This window comes from Acanthopagrus latus, chromosome 17, assembly GCF_904848185.1.
Source record: "Acanthopagrus latus isolate v.2019 chromosome 17, fAcaLat1.1, whole genome shotgun sequence".
Classification (NCBI taxonomy): Eukaryota; Metazoa; Chordata; class Actinopteri; order Spariformes; family Sparidae; genus Acanthopagrus; species Acanthopagrus latus.
This window is the reverse complement of record NC_051055.1, coordinates 10,153,736-10,180,444: the sequence shown is the minus strand read 5'-3', so window position 1 is coordinate 10,180,444 and position 26,709 is coordinate 10,153,736. Positions and strand designations below refer to the sequence as shown.

Genomic DNA, 26,709 nt, shown 5'->3' with positions numbered 1-26,709 from the left:
CCTGTTTGTTGAATGATTTAATGGCACTCTGAATTAAGGGTCTTCCCCTGCCCACTGTTACATCACCCAAGTGGTTATGGATGTATTTAATAACCTGTTTCATGAGAAGGACATGTTGGAGGAGGAGATGATGACACGGCGGCAACTGACCAATAGAGAGCAACTTCATGTTGTGATGACATCACACCCACATGTCTCACTAAACAGAGAGGATGTGTTGTCTGATTGACATAGCCCCTCTAGCAGTTATGCAGCTGGTGTATCAGTGTTGACAGCTATATGAAAAATATCAATAAATGCGTAGTGGATATGGATGAAGAGTCGTTTAAAAGAGACCAGTGGTGCTACATTTTTACAATACAAGTTTTTCCTAGGAATAGATTCTATACATGTGATACACAGACATCCTGTTTTCTGGATGATATTGTGATAACTGACATTTATTCTATGAACGTAAATCCTACATTTCCACTATACACCCTTAATGATTATCTTTACTCATCATATTCATTAGATGCTGCAGTCTTAACATCCAACTTGAAAGCTGAAAAACATCTAAAATGTGAAAGCAGGGTAAATTTTCCTTACATGACATTGGACATAATGTGCTTTTACTATGGGACATTCACACATTGCAATGTCGGTGTTGAAACAGTATATTGTGCAGCCCTAGCATATATGTAATAATCCTATACAGTACTAACAAATGATGAAATGTAATTGAATCTATGGGCTGATGCAACCTCATTTTTGCATTAAGTAAAATCTGGAGCGGTTATGTGACCCTTCTAGCTTGTTAATATTGAATTGTGTATAAGTCACCATTAAGTCACTTAATTAGCGGTAGAATTGTTGAGCATCAGTTTGTCAGTCTGCCATTAGCCTGTTAACTCTTGGTCATGGTCTGCTAACAATAGAATATATTGAGCTTTCATTCCATAGTATGCATCCTAGCCATAACTGTTAGCACTTTCAAGCTGCTTAATATTCGATATATGATATTGTCATTGAAACTGACCTTATTTAGCATTTTTCTTTTGCTCTGATGACACAACATGTTTCTGTCTGCCATGCTCTGTGCATGTGCCTATTTCATCACTAGGCACCTAAATCGACCAATGCTCAGATACCCTCTGAGTTCATTCATTTTTGGGTTTGCCACGTCACCCCTGCCAACACTGCACTGCTCTCCTGCTAGCAGCTTTTGCATGCTGCTCAGCCTCTGAGTCTGAGCCTGTTACTATAGGAACCACACAGAAGGACAAAGTAGAGGAGAGGAGGGAGAGATGCTTACATCAAGTGGAGGGTGGGAGCAAGCGGTGATGCTGCTCCCTCTGATTGGCTGCAGGAATCTTTTAACCCCACCCACCCCCACTGTGTCATGATTATCATCATTTCTGCTGCAAAACTCGTGACTGCTGCTGCTGCTGGCTCTCTCTCACTCTCTGTATCTCTGTGTGTATTGAGTCATTGTCAAAGATGCAGTGGTCCATGTGTAGAGCTAGAGCAGTGAATGAGTTAGCCTTTTTAAACAGGAGAAGACGGTGGTTATAATGTGATCTCAGGAAGACCAGTGGACTACACTGGCAGGGGCACAGGAGCCAAATTGACAGGAAGCTTTAAATGGACGGATACATCAGAGGCTGGAATCTGGCACGTTTACTGAAGCTTTGGAGTGACTGATGCAAACTGATGGACAGTAAAGAAAGAAGACAAGAACAGAGGGACGGCACAGATTGATGAAGATGGCAGCTTCCAACTGACGCTGAATTAACGATGGAGAAGGGGACAGTACCAACAATGTTTTTCTTTTCTGCTGACAACTGATGATGCCAGTAACGGTTCAATGAGATGACGGGCAGAAATGGAACCACAACAAATATGGAGCATAACACGCTGACAGTTTGCTGCTAATGAGTGTGGAACAGAAAGGACATATGATGAGAATGGGCAGACTGTCACCAGTAACGACTGTGCTCCAGCTGGTACCTGCTAAACATGCTGGGATAGCAGAACTAGACTGACTTAACAGACACCATCTGTAACTAGTTTGTCTCTAAGCATGATGGGACACTGGAAACAATACGGCTGTGTGTCAGAGCAGTGAGGATGAATAGACGAGGCCTTGCCAGAGGCCAAAGGTTTGTCAAGGCAGACTACTACGAACTGGACTGGTACTATGAAGAGTGTACTGATGGTAAGACAACAGGCTGCTAGAGTTTGATGTAGTGATGCCTACAACTAGTGGTATACATTAAGGAAACAGATTTTACTGGTTATGTAGAGACAGGTATGAGATGTATGGTATGTTTTTTTCTTTACTGAATTTGGGGAGACACAGATAAACAAACAGAAGGAGGGGCTTTGGGGAAGCTGTTGCTGTATATTATAAAAGACAGTAATGAAACATGACACATGCTGTCTAGAAACCACACTGACACAACAAGCGATCTGTTATCCTCACAGTGCCATCGATCCAGAACCCAAACTTATAATGTAGCTATGAAGAAGCTGATTCCAAAATTTGCACCTCAGGATCGGGTGATCTCGCAATCATGAACCATGATCTAAATTGCGACCTTTTTTCTCAATTTTGAAGTTCGTCAACTGCCATTCCACTATCTGTTGCTCATCTTGCATTATTTACAACACATCACCCAACGAAGAGCCACATGAAGTTATTTGTCCAATCAGCACAGGAGTCTCTTCATCTCTACATCTCTACAATCTCACAACATCACTCAGTTGTAAACGTAGCTTGCATCTGCCCATCAATGAGGTTATATAAAGTTTAAAAACAAATGTAAGAGGATATCATACTCTGCAGTCTATGCCATTTACCTTTTAAGGTAGATTGTGGATGTCTTCTAGATCAATCATGACCTGTTACAGAATTCACAAATGTAAGACCTGCTTCAATAATGCCAAGCATATGTGTTGTAACACTGTTTTGTAACCAGTGTCAAGGTTTTATAATGTCTCCTATGCTGACACACACTCTAAGGACAGAGGGGTAGTGGCAGGACTAAGCTTTATTGGCCTGTATTCAACAAGGTGGGTGAATAAGTTAACATTTCCCCCCGTCAGTATAATAGAAAAAACAGATAATAAGATGAAAGTGCTTTTATTATCCCCAAACTAAACCCATAGTGTAGTCAGCTTAAACTGATTTATTTTGGTTGTAGACACAGAGAGGGTGACCTTGTGGGATAGCATTGGCAACGTGAGAATATATAATGGCAGATGTTCAAGGTAACACAAACACTGCAACATTAAAGCTGTGGCTACAGGATACCATAGGTATTGTAACGGGTGCTCTGTGGCAGCTGAGTCAGTGTGGCTTGTAAAAAAAAAAAAAAAAAGTATCCAAGTGGAGTAGCATATGTGAGTAGCTGTGGGTGTACGTGTGCTAAAAAAAGGCAGGGAGACTCACTCAAATAGGTTTTTTGAGAGAAATTGATTTTTCCATTTTATTAGGGTTTGAGACTGACTAAAGCAAAGCATAAAAAGGAGTATACAGATTTTTTTTTTTTTTTTTTTTTTTTTTTAAATGGCTGCAAAACTCAAAAATGTTCCTTTGATCAGAGTCTGGTGCAGCGCTGTGCAATTATGTAACAGCAGTGTACCCCAGTTTCTTACGGCAGCTTGCTGTGCTGTCTTGCTGTAGCTACAGCATGAAACCTAATCATCCTACACACTGATCCAAACACACACAGCTGAGACATGATGGTGCCTGCTCCTGTGACATGTGTGACTAACAGCGGGTTAGAGCAGGTTAGATCAGCTGATGGTTTTTACCAGCCTGCTGGCACTGCCTCTGGCTCTGTCTCTGTCTCCCTCCTCTGTCTGTACATTTTTCTACCATCACATTGTAAGGCAGCTTCTTTTTTTGTGTATGACATCAGTACATTTTGGTAGAAATGCGCCATGAGTTTAATGTGGAGGTCTGGTCCGTAAAGGGAGCAAATATCATCCATCACCGTGGTTGTTATGTGCACTTTGCTGTGCATTTGGCTCAGGGATGCTCCGTAGAAATTCTTACATAACAGTTTGAGACGCCTCAGCACCTCCCCAATGTGAGCTGTGCAGCTTAAAACGTCTGCAGTACTCCAGAGCTGAGGCAGCTAACCCAGGTTTGATATCCTGCTATACAACAATTGTGCTTGATGCTGTAATGATCAAATGACCAAATGAGAGTGGAGGTGAAGTTTCTTTGATAAACCTTCTGGTGGAGCGTAGAGGCAGAAATAGAAATCAGCTGGTTTGGTGTTATTCTGAGAGATGCAAGCGAGAGATGTGGAAGTAGGTTGGCTTATATTTAGCACAATGATTTCCATGCTGCTCTCAGGCACCCTTGTCGATAGCAGGCTGCCAAATGCGCTTTGGCTCTTTGAAAAGCCTTCAAAACAAATGGTTGGACCAACGGAGGACAATAAGGACAAAGGGCTGGGGAAAAGGGGATGAATGGTTATGTTGTGTGATAGGATAGTTAAAAGGGGTCAAAAAATGATGAAAGCATTTAAGTGAGGGAAAATTGTTTCTTAAATGCATCATGATTCTCTCTTCAATGATTACGTCTCAATGCAGAACAAAATCAATCAACAGAAATGTAGAAATAAATCCTCAACATTACGATTGTCTGTAATATTTTGTAAGCCAGGGGCTGAGCCAATTGGAGGACTGAATGCACAGGATGTGTTGTGTTGTGTTTACGCTCTAAGCTAAGCTACTTCTTGAGTTTTGGGGAGGATGGCTGAGCCTGAGCAAAGATAATGGAAGTAAATGTATCTGTTTATTATTCATTCTGGATCATTACAAGTATGTAGATAGTAGTTCCCCTCTGTTGGTAATATTGCTACAGTTTCAGTGGAAAACAATGAAATCCAAGAGGCTCGAAGGACACAAGAAGGGAGATGTGGAGCCTTGAGCAAGTGCCGACAGTTGCTGTTTTAGACAGGTGTATTTCTACAACAGCGTTAAACATGCAACCGTTGCAATGTTTGTAAAAATCCTTTGCTCGATTCTGTTTTAACTGCAGCAAAAAGCACACCGACAAGAGACAGAACAGCCAACCCAGACAAAATGACAGAATGGTGTGTGAAAGGGAAAGTGGAGGAACAAGTGGAGTGTAAAGAGTGAATGTGACCAGAAAAGCAATGGGAGAAGGAGAAAGAAGCACTGAGTGGAGTTTGTCCAGGACTCCTTTGTTGCCTGCAGCACAGCATCCAGAGGACCATTGAGTGGAGTTACTCATGCATGCAGAACGGTACTGAGCTGGCATCAGTTTTCTCCAATTACAGTAATTATAACACTTGAGCAGTGTCTAATGAGCAGAACATTAGCTGCTTCGGCCCATATTTGTTTATGAAAGAATCGGGTGTTACGGGTCGCACTAGCCCCGCTCTGATGGACATGTGACATTGACTATGGTTAGGTACTGTATATACTGTCAGTGCATAATTATCTTCATAACTGTGAACAGAAAAGTCTGGATAGGAGGAAGGTATGTTCTGGTGTGAATTTCCCAAAACTAGGAATTCTTCATTCATTCAATCCATTCTTCATACAACTCTTCTGGACTGAATAATGTACATGGTCCAGCACCCAGTGGCTTTTTTGAGCCGTATCAGTGATCTCCTGTCGATGTGTTACCACTCGGCATCAACTGACCCATTTGAATGATGTGATAAAGGTTATAATGTACAAGGAAGTGTTAAACTGAATGGTTAACTAAAGTGGAATAACAAACAGAACATGCTGCAGGGTGAAAATACTGGTTTTATTTACAGTATGTGCCTCTTACAAACACTCCACTAATAGTTTGGCACTCGACTCGTCCTTTTGTGTCCATTTTCCAGGAAACCCTATTGAACGTGCTTTACAGTCAGATCAGCTTGACCCAGTTCTGTCTTTTTTTTTGCCTAAAGTTGACCCTGACGGTGCCAGTTTTCAGAGCAATAGTTTGAAAAGCTTTTCCTGTATTTCAAACAGTTTGCATTGGAATTGGAGCTTAGTAAGTATTTTAGGATCTGAGGAAAGAAAAGTCAATATTCACTTCACTTCAGTCCACCAAATAATGAATAACTGGACTGGACTCCACTTGTTTGATCTGGATCAGTCAAGTGGTTAGCTCAGTGGATTCCAAACTCTGGCCCTGTGTTTTTTTTAACATCCGCTTCCTGTACATCTCCACCTTAGGAATGAAGTGAATGTCAGAGATGATATCAGCATTTTTATCATAGCTCTCATCTTGTCTTTGCTGTTCAAAGAGACCACAGGGTTAACAGTCACTTTTTATGGCTGTGGTTGTGTTAAGAGATCAGAGTATAGTGTCTCTATAACCGTATGAGCTGGAACCCTCCAACTCATCTCACTCCAGTCAATGTTTATGTAAACATTAGAGCCCGACCGAGATATAGGTTTGTCGATATTATTGACTGATATTGGCCTGGCATAGATAAAATCTTTGTTTAGAATGTGCCAATATTAATTATTTTTCAGTTAGTTTGGGTTGATTGTTTTCAGTTCAGTCATTAAACTGTATGTATCTTTTTCACTGTAACTCCGGGGTTTCACTGTAGCTGGCCCCACCCTGGAAACAGGTGCAGCTCTGTTATTGTTCCCTCTGCCCTGCTGTCACCATAGAGGCCGGACAGGACTGTACCAAGTTACTGTCACTTCAGGGGAGCTGTGAAAGGGACTCACTTCCTTTTGGATTTCAAGCTTACCTGAGAAACAGTCTCTTTGCTCTGAGCTGCTTCTCTTGGTGCCAGCCTGAACTTTCCCAACCTTTATAAATTTATTGTGGGTAGAGAGGTGGAGGATCACAGGGATAAAAAGAAAATATGACAGAGTATTTAAAATACACACTTTTAATGTGTTAAATCTATTTCAACCTAGTTGTATTACTTTAAATAGCTTGTGGACAGCCTCCCTTATAAGTGTGTGTGTCTACCCCCCCGGTCTGTGGTAAAGTAGGGTAGGCCGTTCACTGTCCAGTCACAGAGGAGACGGGGAGGAGTCAGGTTATCTGGTTGAGCAACCACTGGGGACAAATGATACACACACTTTCAGAAACTCCCATGGCAGACATTATTATGGTCTCAACAGATACACACACACTTCTCAACAGATACACACACACACACACACACACAGACTTTGACACTCGCGTACAATGGAGTGTTCAGAGAGACAGACTATACACTCTCACTATTCTCGTTGGAACAAACACTTAGACTTTTACACTGAGGCACACACAGATCAGGAATTGATCCGTAGTTTACAACACATGCACATCCATATAAAAGCACACAGCGCTGATGGGAGCCATGGCGTTACACCTGCAGGCTTCGTGGTTTAGCTGTTAGCCTCAGTGCCAGAGAGGAAGATGGCACTGCCCACAGCTGCTGGCACCAAGGACGAACTGGAGTACACCAACCAGACAGAGGAGGATGACGAATGTGTTTGTCTACCCAATCATGGAAGTCCGACACTTGAGGAAGAAGAAGGAGAAGAAGAAGAGGCGGAAGAGGAGTTTGTCTGTCTTCCCAGTTATGGAAGCACAGAGCAGGAAGACAAAGAGATGGACGAAGAACAGCAAGTTCTGTGTGAAGGTAGTCTGTGGTCCTCTGTGCTCTTCTTCTGGGCTCTAGCTAGTGTGTGCACTAGCTTGCTCAGTGTTTTGGATCTTTGTTCAAATGTAATTAATTAGTTTGTAGATTATTGGGTATTTTGTGTAACATTTTCAATGGCATATTGTCTCCTGTTGGCTGTGGCATTGTCGTAGTGTTGTATCTGCTCTGTGCACTTCATCTGCCTGCTGAGTTGACAAGTTCAAATATGGGCTTGGCTCTTCATCCCATCTGTCATTTCAGTCTTGTTTGAAGTGCAAGCATGCCACTTTATATTTGTGCAAAGATTCGACTTGATATTTAGGCTGCTGGCTTGTGTTTGATTACATTGGGAGGTGTTCCAGGGTTGAATAACCATTCAGAATATCTTCACTGATGTGGTTCGAAAAAGACAACCGAAAGACAGAGACATGGGCTGGTGATGACACACAACCTCATACATTTTGAGAGATTTGCACATAAACTTAAGTTACTGTATCATGCAGGTACAATGGAGAGTTCCTCTGTGATTTGACTCCTAAAAGTGAGTTTTTATTACAAAATATACACGAAGAGAAGATAAATGAATATTAGTATTTGGGACAGTGCTTTAGATGCTGTGGTTTTTATAGTGGCAGTTCAGATTGATATCAGCCTGAGTCCAATAAGGAAATGAAACTCAATCCTACGCCCTTACATTATATTGCATCGTACCACACAGGCTGTGTTTGGGGTATTGATTTGAACAACAAGGACGCCACTCGCTCTGTTGTCTTGGCGTTTGTTGCAGTTGAACCTGTGTGTTGTCTGTTGCTCAGTAGCAACACGGAGGTTTACAGAGCCAGAACTCCAGACTACAGATTCTGTCAGCCCCCCTGCTGTAAAGCAGACAGACGGAAAACCAGAAATCGGCTAATAGGTTCTTACTGAGCTTTAATGACATTTCAATTCAGAACTCTGAGCAGCCAAACTTATCTAAAACGGGAGGTTTTAACATTGTGCCTGTTGTGAGGGAGGGAGAACAAGCAAGTGCGTCTGTCTTAAGTTACCTGCTGTCTGTACAAAACACCAAGAAAACATCCCGATCACCTTCCAGTATTAAGTTACACCTGTTATCACATCCAGGTTAGTTATTTTCTCTGACCTGTTTTTTCACCTTTTCCTTCACCACACATTTATGACCAAAGTGGATTAATAAAGTAAATCACTAAGAGCCTGACCTCATTGGTAGTGTAGGAAGTCCTGCTATTTATTGATCAATGACGCCACCTAATTGCTGGATTTTTTTGTACTACCAATAGCAGTTTGCCTCAGGTCATAGCTATGCCATTGTTTTATTCAAACTGATGTGGTGTGTCTCAGTAACTATGCTTCCTTCTAAGCCTGGATACTATCTCCATACAGCAACAGGTAGAAGTCATTATTGGCATATGAGCTTTCATTAGTTATACCCAATTATTAATCCAACTGGGATGGTGTGTTACCATGAAAACAAGCTAACATGTTCTTCAGTAGAAAGTGTGTGCGCACTTACACACACACACACACACACACACACACACACACACACACACACAGAGAAAGAAAGACAAGTAAACTGGCTGCACGCTGTGCTATCAAGTGTACAATCACATTGTAGGCCAGATAGCAAACATATATCAGTGATGCATTTTGTGTGTGTGTGTGTGTGTGTACATATACACATCTTTCTTGGTTATTTTTATGCTGATTCATTCCCTCTGTGACTCTGTGCCTTAACAACTCACCCAGGAGAGAAGGTTTTCCAGCATGTGTGATTGTTTTTCTTTTTACTAGCTTATTTTTATTGCATGCTGATATCTACTTGTCTTTAAGTCTTTTATGATCAAACTGCCTGAATTATGACTATCGCACAATTTGTTTTGAGCCATATAATTATCTTAGCTTTGAGTGGCAATGTTGGCCAGTCCACCACTTTGGTCCAGAAGACATGACAATTTACTTTAGACTGAACGAACGGTAATCCATCCAGTAGTTGTTGATGACAACTAGGTTTTGTGGCCAAATACCTGCAAAACTTAGAGGTATTTGTGCCAGTCAGCAAATGTTTGTATACTAACAAGTTAAATCAAGATGGAGATCATGTTGTACTGCTACAAAGCAGCATGTTAGCATGCTGACATTAGTATTTTTTAGCTCAACGTACTGTTGTTCCTCAGTGTAGCCTCAAAGGTCCATTCAGCTTGAGTCAGTGTAGACTCACATTCAAGTAGTATTTCTTTACACATGATGTCTTTGCAATCCAGATTTGTCGGGTTGTTGTTGCATGATGGGTTCATAAAGGAAGACTGTTGAAATCCTACACCACCTCTGAACTCTGGGGTACAATAATGCACGACAAGTTGAGGTGGCCTTATTTGATCCAACAAACTACCTCTGTGAAGCTGCTCAGTGTCATGCACACTCATCCAACCTTGAAAGAGAAAAGAGCAGCTTGTTTAATAATGGATGGTAATGATGGGGGAAATATCCTTAACTAAAGCACATCCAGCTGAGGCCTCAGATGTGTCAGTGTTTCCAGCTGCCACACGTTGCCTGTGTTGCATGAGGACATGGAAATATGTAGTTTGCATTGGTGAGTTCTGTTTTGCATTCTGGAAGGCCTTTGAATGAGCACTGTTGTGTGTATTCCTCCTAACCTGCCCCAAGTAAAATCTGATTCCTGTGGAAAGTGCAATAATTAAACTGTCCATTGTTCCATGTTGCACCATGTTATCTGGCAGTGTCCCTGGCATTACACCTCCACACAGCGTCATGTCACCTTCTCTCTTCAACTGACGGTGTTAAAAGTGACTAATAAGACTGTTAAAAAAAACAACTTCACACACTGGTGTTATCCACACCAAGTTATTTTGTCGACATTGAAGTCTAACTTTAGGAAAATCACGCTCAAATTGCGCATCAAATCAAGAACTGCAGCCAAACTCTGATGGAAACCAGTAACTCTGAAGGAGCAGAGAAAACAGCACTGTTTGTGGCAGAATGCCCCTTATGGCTGTGTTGCCCCACATACAGAGTCATACTATACAGTCAAATGTGTTGTAATCCGTCAACAAGCCTCCGTTTGAATTTTGACTTCTGAGTAAATAATACCATTCTGGGCTATAAGCTGATTAATTGAATTCAGAGCTTGGTGTGCCAATGACGGAGTTGATAATGAACATGCACTCATGTAGCTGAAATAGCAGCGCTTGGGTGTTCCCCTTTTATAACGTCTCCTTTCAATATCTTATCTTTTCGGGAATGACTCAGCAGGAAGGTTTTTAAATAGGTGGGTTTGTATCAGGTGTTTTATGTGGGTGTGAACTTCTTAGGAATGTGATTCATGAAATCCAACACGTAGCAGTTTTGTTTGTTCAAAACCCTGACAAATCTCATGTAAGTTGTAAGTTGAGTTGTATCATCTGGAATTATATTTTTCAACAATTAATGATTCTCTTTAAATGATGTTATAGCTGAGATGTATCCCCTAAATTTAGCTACCTACAGACATTGCAAATTGTAGAAGTCTGAGCATGAAACACATTGTAAGCTCTTGCATCATATTCTCATCCATCTATAGTCAAACGCTCAACAAAATAGATTTTGGATATTGTGATATGGCAAAACTGTTGCTTTTTCCTAGTTTTAAAGGCTACATTAAAGTGAAGTCGTTTTCTGAACTTAGCCGACTGTTCTACGTGTTCTAATAGTTGCATTTGCCCACTTAGTCAGTATATATAACAATACTGATATTATTATTATTTATCAGGAATCTCATTGTGTTCATATTTTGTGAAAGTATGAATCGGCATCCTTACAATAATGCCGCAATATTTGGCATTTGGTCGAAAACATTGTCATTGATTTTTTCGCCCAGTACCCACAATTATGCATAACTTTTGATTTCAGAATATCAACATATACCGTATATTGTGTGTTGCAATGCAGACTAGAAGTGTTGCCCTATCAATTTAAGGCCATATTGCCTAGCTCCTGTGATTTATAATTGAGTGCATGGACTGTGATCTTCCCTCTAGAATTAAATATTGAGACTTGGATTCTTTTGTTCTTTGTTTCCTTGCAGTACTGTGTGCTGACAGGGTGGGCCAGATGACGAAGACCTACAGTGACATTGATGCCGTCACTCGACTACTTGAAGAGGTAAGATCGTGACGAGTAAGATCAGCTAAAGTTGGACTACAGTACATGCTGTGTGGCACTTTGAACATGTATTAAGAATCATGTGGTCTGACTGTATAAACAGAGGTTGTTTCATGAGGTTTGACGGAACCACATCATAAAACTTATTATGCAGCTGATATTCAAATATAAGTCATCCTCCTCATCAGATGTCAGCCAGCTTTCTCAGAGCATGAATACAAAAACTGTGAAGAAAGAACACTGCCATTCATTGGTAAATGAATCATTAAACTTAACAGCCAGCCAGCCATCCAATTCGTGACTAAAGATGGTTTGAAAAAATATCACACCATTAACAAACAGACCGGATAACTGTCTCCTTATTAGACATCATTGTGCTGACCTCCATTTCTGTGAAAGTCTTATCTTCAGTCTCATCTTTCGCAACTCGCATCAAGAAAACAAATAAGGGCAGAATTCTTTTCATCATGTTTTTTCTAACCCTGTTTTGCTGTTATAATACAACAAAAACCTTTGTGTCTGTGCAGAAAGAGCGTGACCTGGAGTTAGCAGCTCGCATCGGACAGTCGCTGCTGAAGAAAAACAAAACCCTCAGTGAGAGGAATGAACTGCTGGAGGAGCAAGTAGAGCACATACGAGAGGAGGTACTTGCACAATGATTGAGTGTGTGTGTTTCTGTGTTTGGTGGTAATTAAATGGGACAGTGTTTGGGAGATATCTTTATAGATAAAGTATATATGTCATTATCTTTGTAGGACCATGCTGGTGGTTGGGTTTGTCTCAGAATGTGCAAGGTCATTGTCATTGTCTCCATTCATTTCTCCATTCACGCTTCTTAACTTTTTCTACATGTAGGTTTCTCAGCTGCGCCATGATTTGTCCATGAAAGATGAACTGTTACAGTTCTATACCAGCGCTGCTGAGGAGAGTGAGGGGGAGTCGACCACCTCCACTCCGTAAGTCTAAAAAACAAATAAAATTATGCAGTGTAGTTTTATAATGGAATTTGCATTGTTACAATTATAGACAGGTTACAATGAAATCTCCTTTCCTTATATAAAAAACAGTCTTTTCATTGCCCTTTCGATGAATCTCTATTTCTAGTATGAGTGTAGTGTGACAGAATAGTAGAATAATGATATGTCACGCTGTTTTTTTGCATAGTAATGGCTGATTGATTGGCCTATTGATGAACAAGTTTCTCTCTAATGTGTGTGTGTGTGTGTGTGTGTGTGTGTGTGTGTGTGTGTGTTTACAGTGTGCGTCCCGCTGAAACCAGTGTATCAACGCCGACTTTTTTCCCCTTGGATTCCTTACAGAAGAAACTCAAAGATCTTGAGGAAGAAAACAAATCGTTACGATTTGAGGTACACACTCATGCACAAACACTCACATGCACATAAGCCAACATACATGTACAGTGTTTTTATAGTCAGCATAGCATGTAAATATTGTATTCAAACAGGATTATAAACCAATGTAATAGTTAGAGATGTTAATGTTCAAACTGAGAATAAGTATCTAAATCTAATTTGTTGCATTTATTAGTTTATTTAAAAGAGACAGTGCTCATTAATCAACACTCATGTTAACAAAATCAATATAAATGTGCCAATCTTAGCATGACAGTTTTTTCTTTAGAATGTCTTCCACTCTGAACATGACCTTCTGTTAATTTTTTAGAGGAAGATTTGCATTGGTGTGATCATTAATTTATAATGTGTGTATTGATTAGTAATGTCTGTTTTTGTTTTGTTTTGTCAGGCAAGTCATTTGGAGACAGAAACTATCTCCTATGAGGAAAAAGAGCAGCAGCTTGTCAATGACTGTGTCAAAGAACTACGTGAGTACTGGAACAAGTGGGGCCATGTTATGCTCAGTCACATATCTGTCACCTGCTAGCTCACTCTCTAAAGTAAGCAGGCAGGTTTTTTGGGGACAGATTCCCACTGTTGATGAACACCTGCCCTGTTGATCTTTCCAGGTAATTCCAACTTGCAGATCTCCTCTCTGGCTGAAGAGCTGGCCAGAAAAAGCGACGATGCCTCCAGACAGCAGGAGGAGATCACACACCTCCTCTCACAGATAGTAGACCTCCAGAAGAAGGCCAAGCTGGTAAGAAACACCCCATGATGTCTCTCATACTGATTTCAAATATCTTCTATTTGTCTAATGAATGCCTGCGTTCAGTGCAACATAGCATATGCTAATAGAGCACATTGGATACTGTCTGTACTGTAACTGTTTTTCTCGCACGTTTGTAGTATGCTGTGGAGAATGAGGAGCTGACACAGCACTTGGGTGCAGCCAAGGACGCCCAGCGACAACTTACTGCTGAGGTGAGGCGATCCACAACCCACTGACCGTGACTTTATCATTTTCTGCAGTGGTAGATTCTACCATTAAATACGTAGTTTATTGTCATTCGACATGTCGAAAAATGAAGGAACGAAATTTGTTACTCAGTTCCAGAAGTGTACAGAATAAATAACAGTTACAGTGTAATAACTAAAATAGACCCTATTATAAATCCATCCATCCATCCATCATCTGTACACATTATATGTACGCCGCTTAATCCTCTGCAGGGTCGCGGGGGGGCTGGAGCCTATCTCAGCTGACTTAGGGCGAAGGCAGGGGACACCCTGGACAGGTCGCCAGTCTATCGCAGGGCTACACATAGAGACAAACAACCACACTCTCATTCACACCTACGGACAATTTAGAATGATCAATTAACCTCAGTATGTTTTTGGACTGTGGGAGGAAGCCGGAGTACCCGGTGAAAACCCACGCTTGCACAGGGAGAACATACAAACTCCACACAGAAAGATCCCAGGCGTCCCAACCGGGACGCGAACCGACGATCTTCTAGCTGTGAGGCAGCAGTGCAGCAGTGCTAGCCACTGGGCCACTGTGCATATTATAAATCAATGTCCTTAAATCTATAACAAATAAAACATTGTAAAAAAACAAGCACCATGTTGAGTTTCCTTAGTGTCATGTAATGCTTCAGAAGTATAATCTCATATTATAGCTTCATGTGCATATTGTAGATGTTTTGTTTTTTGTTTTGTTTTTTCATTTTATTTTTATCCATCTTATCCTTATCTCCTGATCTTTTCCCTTCCACCAGCTGAGAGAGTTACAGGACAAGTACGCAGAGTGCATGGAAATGCTTCATGAGGCCCAGGAGGAGCTCAAGAACCTGAGAAATAAAACCCTACCACTCGGCACATCGAGGCGTTTCCATTCTCTGGGTCTGTTCCCGATGGTGAGCTCATATTCATGAACATATCAGTCAGCATTTCCATGCTTCTCTCAGCTGCAAAATCCATTTCCACTTTTATTTTGCCTTCTTCTCCAGGACTCTCTGGCAGCAGAAATAGAGGGCACCATGAGGAAGGAACTGCAGATGGATGATCCTGACGTAGAGGAGCAGAGGTATCGAGCTGGGAAACAGAGATGAAATGTTGTCAGTGATTTGGTTCCAACCTCATATTGAAATGTTCACGACTGATGGTCAATTGGATATTTATGTCACCGTGTCTCTCCAGACTACAACCAAAGCGAGTGTTCCAGACAGTGAAAAACCTGAACCTGATGCGTCAGCGTTCATCGCTCGCCCCCTCCCCCCTCAACATCCCAGGCTCCAACCAGACATCATGCTTCACCTCAGGTCGCTCCAGCAGGGTGGGCACGCCACGCTGCAACTCCATATATGGTAGCGAGAAAGGAAGTGGGATCATCCTGGACAACAGGACCGGCAGTATAATGGAGAGTCCAGATGATGGGTACTGACATATCTATGCCTCAACACCCATTTTAGATTTTTATACTTGATGATTGGTGATGTTAGATTTGATTCATTAGCTGCTGCCTTTTTTAGGAATCTACCAACTTTACAAAATATAAAAACTGAGGAATGGATGCGTACTGCTTTTAAAAATCTTCATTAAAACCTAACAATGTCATTAATATCCACAGGTTGGAAGACTCAAACAGGCGCCCCCCTGGTACCCCAGGAACCCCGGGCAGCAGGGACCTGGAGGCAGCCCTGCGGCGTCTGTCCCTCCGCCGCGACAACTACCTCTCAGAAAAACGCTTCTTCGAGGAGGAGAGGGAGAGGAAGCTGGCTTACCTGGCCAAAGAGGATGAAAAGGGAGGCGAGGGGAGTAGCGGAGGCCCAGGGACGCCGACGGAGAGCCTGCTGTCGCTGTGTTCGCATCCCTCCCTTGGAAGCATCTGGTCGGGGTACTCATTCACAGCCAGATCGTACCTGCCGGAGAAGCTGCAAATTGTAAAGCCGCTAGAAGGTGATTATTCCTCTCAGAGACATGAGTCCTCTGATGCTCAGAATGCCTCACACAATGAAAATGAAAGTTCTCAGAAACATCAGCAGAATCAGAGAAATTCAAATAATGTATTTCTACATACTCCCCAAAGGTACACTTACCCAAACCAGCAGCAGAATCAGTATCTGTTTTTTCATAACCACAGTCCGTCCAGAATCTGGCTGAGTGCCTCACAGGGTCCCAAGACCCTGCAGAGGAGCTCCAGTTTGTTGGAGCTGAGCTCACAGTCTCACCTCAGAGCTCCGCTGACGTTAGTCACAGGCCTGCTGGAGGTGTTGGAACAACAGGAGGGCAGTTTAAATCTGCAGCACTCCTTTTACTTCAGACACACACAGCCACGCTGCTGGTTTGAATTATAAACCACCTGACAGTCTGCGGTGTGCCACACGTTGGAAGCATATAGTTTGTCAAAAAGACACATCGAGTATGTAACATATAGATTTGAGCTGTATGTTTTATTCAATGCTGATATAACTGTTTTTCTTAGTGAGATTTAACAGGTATGAAAATACATGCCAAGCCATAAAGGATTGTTGCATAAAATGCCTTAATGTCAGCTTTTGTTTAGGAGAGATTTTGAGAGCATTACGTGTTTCCAGTGTTACATTTATCCCAAATACATCACAAATGATGAGCACTTTGCACTGTTTTTATTTTTTGCAGCAGGTTAGTCAGTCTGTGGTATTTTAAATGCCACACCAATTTTTCAACAGAAAAACGTTTTCTTATGCCCTTTTTTTTTTTAGAGGATGCTATCCTATAAGTATTTATTATTTTTGTATTGGTGGCCCAGAATGTAGATGTTGAATTGCTGTCAGATATTTATCAGCACTATGTTGCTTTTATGGATACAGAGCAGGTACATAGCAGTTCAGAATCTGTCCCATATCTGATAGGTCGGCCAAGAATGAAACCTCATCTTTTTTCCAGCATTGTACAGATGAAAAATGGCCCTTTTGAAGCTTTCGGCACTTTTTCAGAGTTATAGCTTCTCAAGTGGATGTAATATTAAAATTGTTTCGTCATGGAGATATTTTCTGTTTCATGGCACCACCTAGTGTCCAATTTCAGTTGCACCACTTGTACTGTAACTTTTTGACAGTTAATACGACACCACAGGCCAGATGTATAAATGAGGTGTCCATACTACAACTAAGCATGCACTTTTTCATACACATGAATAAGTCTTTACGATCTATGCTTGTGATTATGAGTTTGCATTGTATGTATCTGGCTCCAGATAATCTGTTTAAAGTTATCCACAAAAAAAGACTGCTTTTTGATTTGATTTTTTTTGATTGAAAGACAAAAAGAATTCCCGCAATGTTTAATTTCAAGTCTAATGATGGTTGTTTTATTTATCTTTTATTTATTTCTTGGTAACCTCAGATTATTGAAGACAGTCTGCTGCCCACTTGATGAGATTTAATTATTCTGGGCACCATCAGATGACAATACTGTACTTAAAAGCAACAGTCCAGAAATGGTTTAAAATTCTGAACTTTCATAGTATTCTTACATTTGTATGGCAGTAATTTAATCTCTGTCTCTACACTACAGTCCCATACAGTTTGTATTGTTCATCCCTTTCCCTCCCCTTTTGTTCGACTTTTAATTTTCTTCATTTTGGTTTTGTCGTCTTTGCACTTTACTTACTTTTCTGTTCAACATGTCTGTTTTTCTTTGTTGATTAATTCTTGAATAAAATCATACTAATTTTCTCACCTTCCCCTTTTTCTCTCATTCTTTTTGTATTTGTCTTGTGGGTTCGTGCTCTGACATCTCTTAGAGGCCCTTTATGTGTCATGATAAAACAACCATTCATTGGACTTGAAATTAGATAGTTTACTAAGTGCAAGGACAAAACAGAAAGACACTGCAGGATATGTGACATGTCTGTATGTGCTGCATGTGACAATCTGAGAATATACCTTTGCCTGTCGTCCTGTCTCTGTAAGTGCATGAATGTGTGACATGGATTGTGTGACTGTATATGAGTGTGCCCAATGATATAATGTCTGCCAGTAAACAGCTGAACTGTATTTTGATCTATTTTTAAATGTTTAAACATAGAATGACATTTGCTGAACAGATATTATGTAAATGTCTGTAATAGGATGTAAAGCTTATTGTAAGTCAGAACGTTACGCTGTATTAGACGACAGATTAAAGATTAGCATTTAAATTGTATCTTAAGTACTGCATAAATATTTTCAGATATGATCTAACCAAAGATAACAATATAAAACTCAACACTGTAAGTCAGTGATTGATGCTAACACTGTCAATTAGAAAACTAGAAATCAGAAAATTAGAAACTTGAAATCACAGAATTCATTGTAAACAAATTTCCTAATAAGTTGGTATGAAAAAGGGGAATAGGTAGATTTAGTGACGACTCTGAAGGCTTTACATTAACTACATGAGATGCAAACATCTAACATTTCTCTGACTTTTTTTCCCAGGCTCTGCTACCCTCCATGCTTGGCAGCAGCTGGCTCAACCCCATATGGGCGCTCTGCTGGATCATCGGCCCGGTGTGGTCACAAAGGGCTTCCGCACTTTAGCGCATGAGGAACAGGAAGACGGCTGGCAGCTGGACCAGCCGGAGGAGGATGAACTTTCATGTGACTCATTCACTGGCCTGTCAGGAGAGAGCCCTGCTCCCATGGATTTGCCTTGCTCTACCTCTTCTCCCTCTGTCTGCTGCAACAAGATCGGAGACATCGATGACAACAGCCAGTCGGAAACACTGCTAGGAGAAATGTGCATGGCTAGAGAAGGGATTCAAGTTAAAGATGGACATGTCGCAAACATGCCCTTTTCCTTTTCCACACCCTCCCCTTCTGCCTCTCCTCTCCCCTCATCTTCAGAGATGAATGGGCACGTGGACCTCAAGGAGCTCCAGGCCTTACAGGCCGCCGCAGTGGACCGCAAGCCTGGTGAGGGAGCGCTTAGCTGAGGTCACTGCACTGCATCCACCGTCCCTTGTAACCCTGGAGCATGGGTATAAAGGGGAGGGGGGTGAAGAGGAGGGGTGGGAGGGTGAGGGATTAGGGAGGGCATTCACAGGACATCTCACAACCCCAAAGTGACGTCCCTTCCTGCACCATCACGCTCATGTGCACACACCTGCACACCCACCCGTCCCACCGGCAGACATTCCTCGTGTGCAGCCATCGAACCCCATCCGAACAGAGTACATCTTTTATTTTTCATTCATTTACATCTCCCTTCATGCCTTCTTTCACTTCGGCACTTTGCTTTATTTCAACCAATCATTCAGATTTTGTACTCTTCATTGATGCCTATCCTCTTCATCACGTCTTCGCCAAACTATAACTTTATCTTAAATGATTATTATAAATTAATTCTAATAATCTCACTCTCAAAGGGTGACCTGCAGCAGAGAATTTTATCTTGTTTTGGTGCAGTTCATAGAAATGTAGAAAATATTTGGACACTCAACGCTCGCACTATGACACCGGTCTACAACACAAACTCACGCGGAAATATCCTGGCTCAGATGAAGTATGAGGGCACGTACGAGCATATCAGGTGTTACCAGTGCAGCTGTCCAAGTTGCAGGAACACATGACACCCACTGCTGGTTAATGCTGGAGCTGACCTGAAGCTTTTTCCACACATGATGATAAATTTAGTTATGGGCTGCAGACATAATAGAAACATTTCAGACACTTATTTCCAACACCTTTCCTACCCTTTGGATTCCCTCACTTAAACATGAGTTCAAGGGAATGCTTTTAATTAATAGTGAGTAATATTTTGCATCACCTGTGTCTGCTCTTAAATTCAGATGTCAGCCCACTTTCAATGTTCATATTGGCACCTGGGGTTTTTAGAAACTTGAAAAATGTGAACATATGCTATAACAATGACCAAAACACATGTTTTAAGAGTGAATCAAAGTGTAGCGAATGTGATGAAATAATCCCTCTGTTTCATGGAACGAACACACCCTTCCACTCCAGTATCTCAGAAATCAGGACGCTCATATGCTGGTGCTTTTGCTTGGGGCTTAAACTACGATCATGGCCTATTTTTCTCCACTTTGTTGTCTACAGTTGTTTTTAAGCACTTTTTGTCTCGGAACTCACATCTTGTTGTCATCTGATCTATTTTCCTCCTCTTCTCCTCTGCTCTAGTTATTTTCCCGGGGAAGTGTATGTCCCACACAAGCTCTACATACACCTTCACCACCTGTAGGATCCTCCACCCCTCTGATCAGCTGACCTCTGTGTCCCCAAGGTAAACATCTTAAATATCTGACTTCTGTTTGTAACCATTTTACTGCATTTCATTTTAAAATGTCTTTAGCAATATTATCCGGTCCTCAAAGTGTACAATTGACTGCAGTGCACTGTTATGAACACAAGATGGAGTTGTTTGTCTTTTTGTATTCCATTTTTTCTTTATCGACTTTATCCATTGAGTCGTTATCAAAGGGCACAACAAGGGGAGGGAGCTGTTTTAGCCTTACATAAAAAACACCTACTGTAGTAGCAGATGGTGTTACTTGATCGTAACTTGTATAAAAATGTATTTTAACTCTAAATCAAATAGCTGGTTCTTAGCCAATAAGCAAATTCCCCTCCAGTAGATTTTGAATCAGGGCCACTTTGATACCACAGCACCTGGCTGACTTCCTACTCTCTAAGTCCATGCTGTCTGATTGGCCTTGGCAGGTCAAGTGATGAGGACGATGAAGTGGAGTTGTATCAAATGGTTGTCATGGCCGGACTAGAACAGAGCCATTGAGTGCACCCAGCGGGGTGAGGCACTGCATGGGGGTGCAATTCCCAAAGACTGTGGGTGTGTGCAAACTGAAATAACGTCAGCAGTTTCTCTCTAATGTTCCTTGTTGACGTGTTCCTAACTAATAATCCAACCTCTGACACAATGATGTGACTCCAGACACTGATCAAGTCTAACTTTCAGGGTTTGAGCATGGGTGTTAATTCTTGCACTGAGACAAGTATATTCCAATCAGCCACAACATAATACTGATCATCTTGTACAATGCAATGTAATGAGTACACCCCCGCATTCCCTGATAGCAGTGGATCAGACAGTGATGATGCACCCTGCCACAGCCCAAAAACTGCTCAGGAATAGTCCGAAGAACTTGACAAAGACCTCAGTACAGTAGCATTCTAGCCTCCAAATATCCCTGATCCCAGTTAGATTGAGCATCCATGGGATTTGCCATAGGTCTGACCCATTAAGGCCCACCTGATGATCTTAGATGGCTCCATGGATCAGACTTGTTCTGGCATGTCCCACAGATGGGATCTGGGGAGTTATAGGCCATGTCGATGCCTTGAGCTCTGGGTCATGTTTCTCTGGCCTGTCCTGTTAAGTTTTTGCAGTGTGGCAGGGTGTATTGTCCGGCTAGGGAGGCACTGCCATGGGGTTGTGCTATGTTGTAATGAGGCAGTGAACTTGGTCTGTAACAGTATTTTACAAAAGTGGTATCTACATGACTGACAGGACCAAAGGTTTTCCAGCGGAGCATTGCATTTCAAGATGACCAATGTTAATAACTGCACCTGCTGTTAATCCTTTTAATGCTGTGGCTGCTTTGCGTATGTAACAAGTGGTCTTATACGGGGGGGATTGTACTGTAACCCCTGTCTGAATTTGGTGTTTTGCATTCAGCAGTCAGCAGCTGTCTCAGCACCAAACCCCAAATTGTTCTCAGCACTGACAAGAGTTCCGTCACATCTGACACCAAAGGTCTGCTTTAAATCAGATGAGGTGTTACGATATCCTTCTTGAATATGACCACTTTGCCAATATGATCCATGGGCCAGATAAAGGTCTTGGTGACACCTCATTCAGCTCCATTTGCTGAATGAAGACCAGAAAGTTCACTGTTTACCTGCTCAGGGTGCTAATGATTAACCTATTGTGTGGTAAATAGTGTAATGTGTATAAAATGTGTCAGTAAGCCTTATGCTACTCCTGACGGCAATTATCATGTAAAATATGCTAAGTTACCTGTCACAGACAACAGAGCAGTTGGTAAAAGTAAAGTATGAAAACTTGATAACTTCTGTACATTAATTTCTGTCCTTGTTACCCCTACTGTTTTTCATGCTTCCTGCACACCCAATACCCCCCAATCCTCCTCTCTCTCCCTTTTCATTTTCTCCTCCTCCATCCTTCTCCTCTCTCACTTCTCTGTCTCCAGCTCTGCTCTAGCTTCATGTCAGAGCAGCGCTTACATCGGCAGCCATACCCCCATTTCCTCTCCTATACCCTTCTCTTCCCCACCTACACCTTCCTACACTCCCAGCTGCACCCCGCGCCGCCTGTCCCTTTCACTTTCACTAGCAGAGTCCTCCACCAATCTTAGGGACTCCACCAAGACCACCAGTACCTCTCTAGGCCTGGTGCGCCTGCTGCTAGAGCATGGGATTTCTGCCTCAGTGTATGACCCACACAGCTGGGACCGAGGGTTGGATGCCAGTGGAGCTTCAACACCTGTAGCGCAGAGGATCAACGAAATGCCGACAGAGACCGAACCCTTGCGACTGAGGAAACGCCCGGACACCCTCCTCCTCCAGCCCTCCACCCCGCCCAATTCGCCTCGTTCCAAATCGTCCGTCTCTTCCAGCACCCGTCCTGTCTTTCAGTTCAGCCCCTCCGACGAAGACCCGCCATTTTATGACACCTTCCTCGCCTCTAAGCCAGCTCGTACCATCCTAAGGGAAGTGCTGGGGGAGGCAGAGAGGGAGCGAGCGGGGCAAACAGATAACGACAGCCAAACAGAGATGCTGAAGCTGCGGCTTGTGGACAAACTAAAATGTTTCCGCACCCTACCCCCTCATGCCGCCTCTGTTTCAACTGGGAGTACTCTACTAGCCCCCTTTGGATCTACCGGACTGGGAAACAGTACACTTGGTGGGGGCCTGCCAGGCTTGAACGCAGGGCTGAGGAGGAATCGAAGCTATCCTGCCATGGTAGGAGCCAGTATGGCCATGAAGGACCCAGGGGGGCCCCCCAGCACAGAGATACTCATACCGCATACGATGCAACATGCAGCATACACACAGGAAACAGGCAAAATGCAAACAAATAACACACTGGTCACAAAGTCCATACACATACCACAGACTCTACATGCACTGGAAACAGTCACACCACACACAATAGTACAGAGACACACCAGGCCAAACAGCGGACAGCATGATTCAACAAGCGATGACCAACATGACACTGGGACATAATGGAGGATATTATGACACATGATGATATACAACACACATACACATTTATTGACAGAACCAAATACCCCATCATAATAACTATACAGACATCCTTCAGCTGTGGAGTACAGACAGTCCAGTCCAGACTTCAGCTGATTTTATTTAGATAATCATAAGTTTGATCAACAGAAGTAAATGAAATGGATTAAAACCAGAAGTGGCTGATGCTGTTACACTGTGTTATACCCACATACTGTCACACCAGACTAATGATGATGATGATGGAGTATGTTGCCTTCCTCAGTGTCCATCATAACTATATTGTATATGATGTATATGCAATATACTGCGTCATACGTAGTGTGATATCAAAAGGCCCAATCTGGTGAAAGTACTGCATAGATTTCCCACAATCCTCTTTTGGACTCATTTTGCTCCTCAGCTTGAATGAAGAAAGGCAATGCATTGATTTCAAATGTACTGTATTGGCCCGAATATAAGACTTTTTTATTCACATTATGTATGAAGGAAAAATGGGGTTCATTTATTTCAGAACTACACAGTTACACATTCGCTACAGCAGATGTTGCTTTAAAGGTGCAGTATGTAAGAATTGACAACCAGTAGAGGGAAGGACATCACCCAAGTATCTATTATCTGTTGCTTGCTGTAGCAGCTGTTAGCTAGTTAGCTCAGTTAGCCATGCAGTTAGTGGTCTATGCGATGAGATTGTAGCACAGGGGAATATTGATGCTTACACCTTTGGAATGGGAGGATCTTGGGCTAGCTGGTTAGCATTGCTAACTTCCATAGTCAGTACTGTTATTTCTTTACATTCTGTTGATAAAGTTTTGAATGATAAAAATTCTTACATATTGCACATTTTGTGTACGAAGTGCTGTGTACGAGCTGACAGGGTCAAGGTCAGAGGGACTAAAACCAAGACAAAAAAAAATCTCTTCCACTGTAAAGGTACAGCCATAGTAAAGGTGGCTGCTAGTTCTGATCGAGGCAGGCTGATTACCAGAGCCTTTATTTAGCAAAAAATTGACCCATACTATATTTTTATTTAGAAATACAATCTCAAAATACAACGTGCTAAATGTGTCTGCCTTGCTTCATTCAAAGTGCAAAACACTGTGCTCTTATATTCAGGCCGCTACAGTATTCTTAAACCCTTACTCCTTTGTATCTGCATCGTATTGCACTGAAGTTAAATGGAAGTTATGATGTTGGCATTAGAGATTTTTTTTCCACCAGCAGCTGTCTTTTTCCCCCCATCTCTTTGTGTGTCATCTGCATTTACAAAAATAATCCAGATTGGGGCTTAAATGTGTTATCCTGTTGTGACTTACTGTTCTTATGTGCCTAAAAACAGCTTACATACTGTATCTCATTGGAATATAGTTTGTTGAATTACTTTATTATTTAGATGCAGTGGAGAGTAAATCTGAATAATTGCACAAATTCATGTATTTGCATCTGAACCTGCTGAGGGTCCCCACACTTGCTCATTTGCGTCTATGTCTTTGTTTTAATCTCTCAATAAGCCCCCTTCATTTATAATCTACATGTAGCACGTAAACAGGTCCAGCTACACAGACACCTGTTAAATCACTGTGACCAGAATACAAGAGGCAGACCTGCAGAAAACGATGTAATTTGATTCTATTGTGTATGAGGCATGACATCCCAATTTAACAAAATGTAACATCAGAAGCAGAGTCTGCCATCCTGAGCTGTCACTCAAAACCAAAGTTACATCCTAGTAAAGAGTGGTTGGGACCACAACAACACCTACACCTATTGAAGCAAGACGACTGTCAGCAATGGCCAATGTAAACCTGGATCGTGCATACATACTGTCACCATATAATTACTTTATATGAAATCAAGTGTGTGGCTGAAATAAATAGCAATATAAGGCATTATGAAACATGTATGTTTTCTGAATGTAAATGTCAAAGATCAGAATGTTGAATTTTAAGAGACTGAGCTTTCATCACAGTTTGTTGCTGGAGGGACGTTTTTAGTATCACTGACCCAGTTCCAGTGTCCATTCTCTGGAAACACCCATGGGACGTGTTGTACAGTCTCCATATATACATAATACATGACTTTACTGGCAACAGAAACACGTTATGTCTTTGTGAAGTGATTGTCCCTACAACATTTCAATTAATGTCTGAAGGTAGACGTTGGGACTGGGCCACTGACTGCTGTTCTGACTGAAAGTGAATGAAAAGAAATGGCTGGCTCTGTTGCTGGCAGTGATCTGATGAAATCCTTAATGATTAAGGGGCTAAACTTGCAAATGTTACTGAGTGAGAGATTAATAATCATTAAATATATTTATTGAATACTTGTGATTATTAGAAGCACGCTTATAACTGACTGTCCATTGTACGTTTGAGTGTAGATTGTATTTACTTTGAATCATTTTTTCATTATTATGATTACTGATAAACATTTATCTGGTTTCATAGAAACATTTCCATTTTAAAACCATTAATTCATAACAGTTGGAGATTTTGGAGGAAAAAAATCAGTCAGCGATTTGCAGTATTTCTGAACCATAACAAGTGCTGAGACCGAAGGGAGTGGTGTGTGTGCTTGCGTGTGTGTGCCTGTTTATGTGTGTTACCTGAATTATCTGAATGTAAGTTATTACAAACAGTAATCCTGCTGTAGGGCCATATATTTGTGTACAGTATGTTGATTTATCTTCATCAGTTTGTGTTAAACTCAGACGGAGTGCTATTATTACATTGTAAATGTATACAACACACGGTCATGCTAACTTTTTTTTAAAGCAAAAAACTGTAACAGTAGAAGACAAAAACAGGGAATTAAGTTGTTTATTTTTAGTAAAGGGGGAAAGAAACCTTTCTGTTCAGGGACTGAAGTGTTCTATTCTACAGAACGGGCTGTACTGTCAATAAAAAATGAATACATAAATACATAAAGACTGACTGGTTTGCCTTATTCAGCGTAGATTGGTCAGCTAACACAAGCCAAGAGTCAGCTCCACTTACAACAGAGCAGCTGTGCTAAACCACTTTCTTTCTTGCCTAACAAGCCACTAGGAATTCAATTATGCAAATGTATGTCATGTTGACAGTGCGATGTCACAAAGTCACAGAATTAAATGCGGGGCTACTGACTTTTCAGGACTAGTGTTTTGAAATGGAGGGTAGAGTTTCTGTTGGTGTGGACCTTTTGTAACTTTCAAGATCTTTTATGTGCACAAGAACATGAAATCCCAAAGGAACGGAAAAAAATGTATTATAGGTCTCCTTTAAATGTATGAGACATTCACTGCCACTG

The 26,709-nt window shown here is 41.6% G+C and overlaps 1 protein-coding gene across 5 annotated transcripts in view; it reads left to right on the top strand.

Annotated features, from left to right (window-relative positions):
* The window catches only part of LOC119005790 (trafficking kinesin-binding protein 1-like), a 48,254-nt gene extending 21,906 nt beyond the window's left edge, over positions 1-26,348 (top strand). For 2 of the 5 annotated variants that reach the window (XM_037073751.1, XM_037073748.1), the window contains 14 exons: positions 11,719-11,795; positions 12,323-12,439; positions 12,651-12,751; positions 13,054-13,162; positions 13,560-13,638; positions 13,780-13,910; positions 14,060-14,134; positions 14,932-15,069; positions 15,163-15,239; positions 15,353-15,589; positions 15,783-16,111; positions 18,616-19,092; positions 20,317-20,419; positions 22,365-26,348. In XM_037073751.1, coding sequence (XP_036929646.1) covers positions 11,745-11,795; positions 12,323-12,439; positions 12,651-12,751; positions 13,054-13,162; positions 13,560-13,638; positions 13,780-13,910; positions 14,060-14,134; positions 14,932-15,069; positions 15,163-15,239; positions 15,353-15,589; positions 15,783-16,111; positions 18,616-19,092; positions 20,317-20,419; positions 22,365-23,403 — 3,063 coding nt within the window. In that variant the 5' untranslated portion in view covers positions 11,719-11,744 and the 3' untranslated portion in view covers positions 23,404-26,348. Of the gene's footprint in view, positions 1-1,414; positions 2,198-7,121; positions 7,617-9,689; positions 10,228-11,718; positions 11,796-12,322; positions 12,440-12,650; positions 12,752-13,053; positions 13,163-13,559; positions 13,639-13,779; positions 13,911-14,059; positions 14,135-14,931; positions 15,070-15,162; positions 15,240-15,352; positions 15,590-15,782; positions 16,112-18,615; positions 19,093-20,316; positions 20,420-22,364 lie in introns of those variants that run through there. The other 3 variants (XM_037073750.1, XM_037073747.1, XM_037073749.1) reach the window with 3 other exon arrangements.
* The last annotated feature ends 361 nt before the right edge of the window (positions 26,349-26,709 follow it).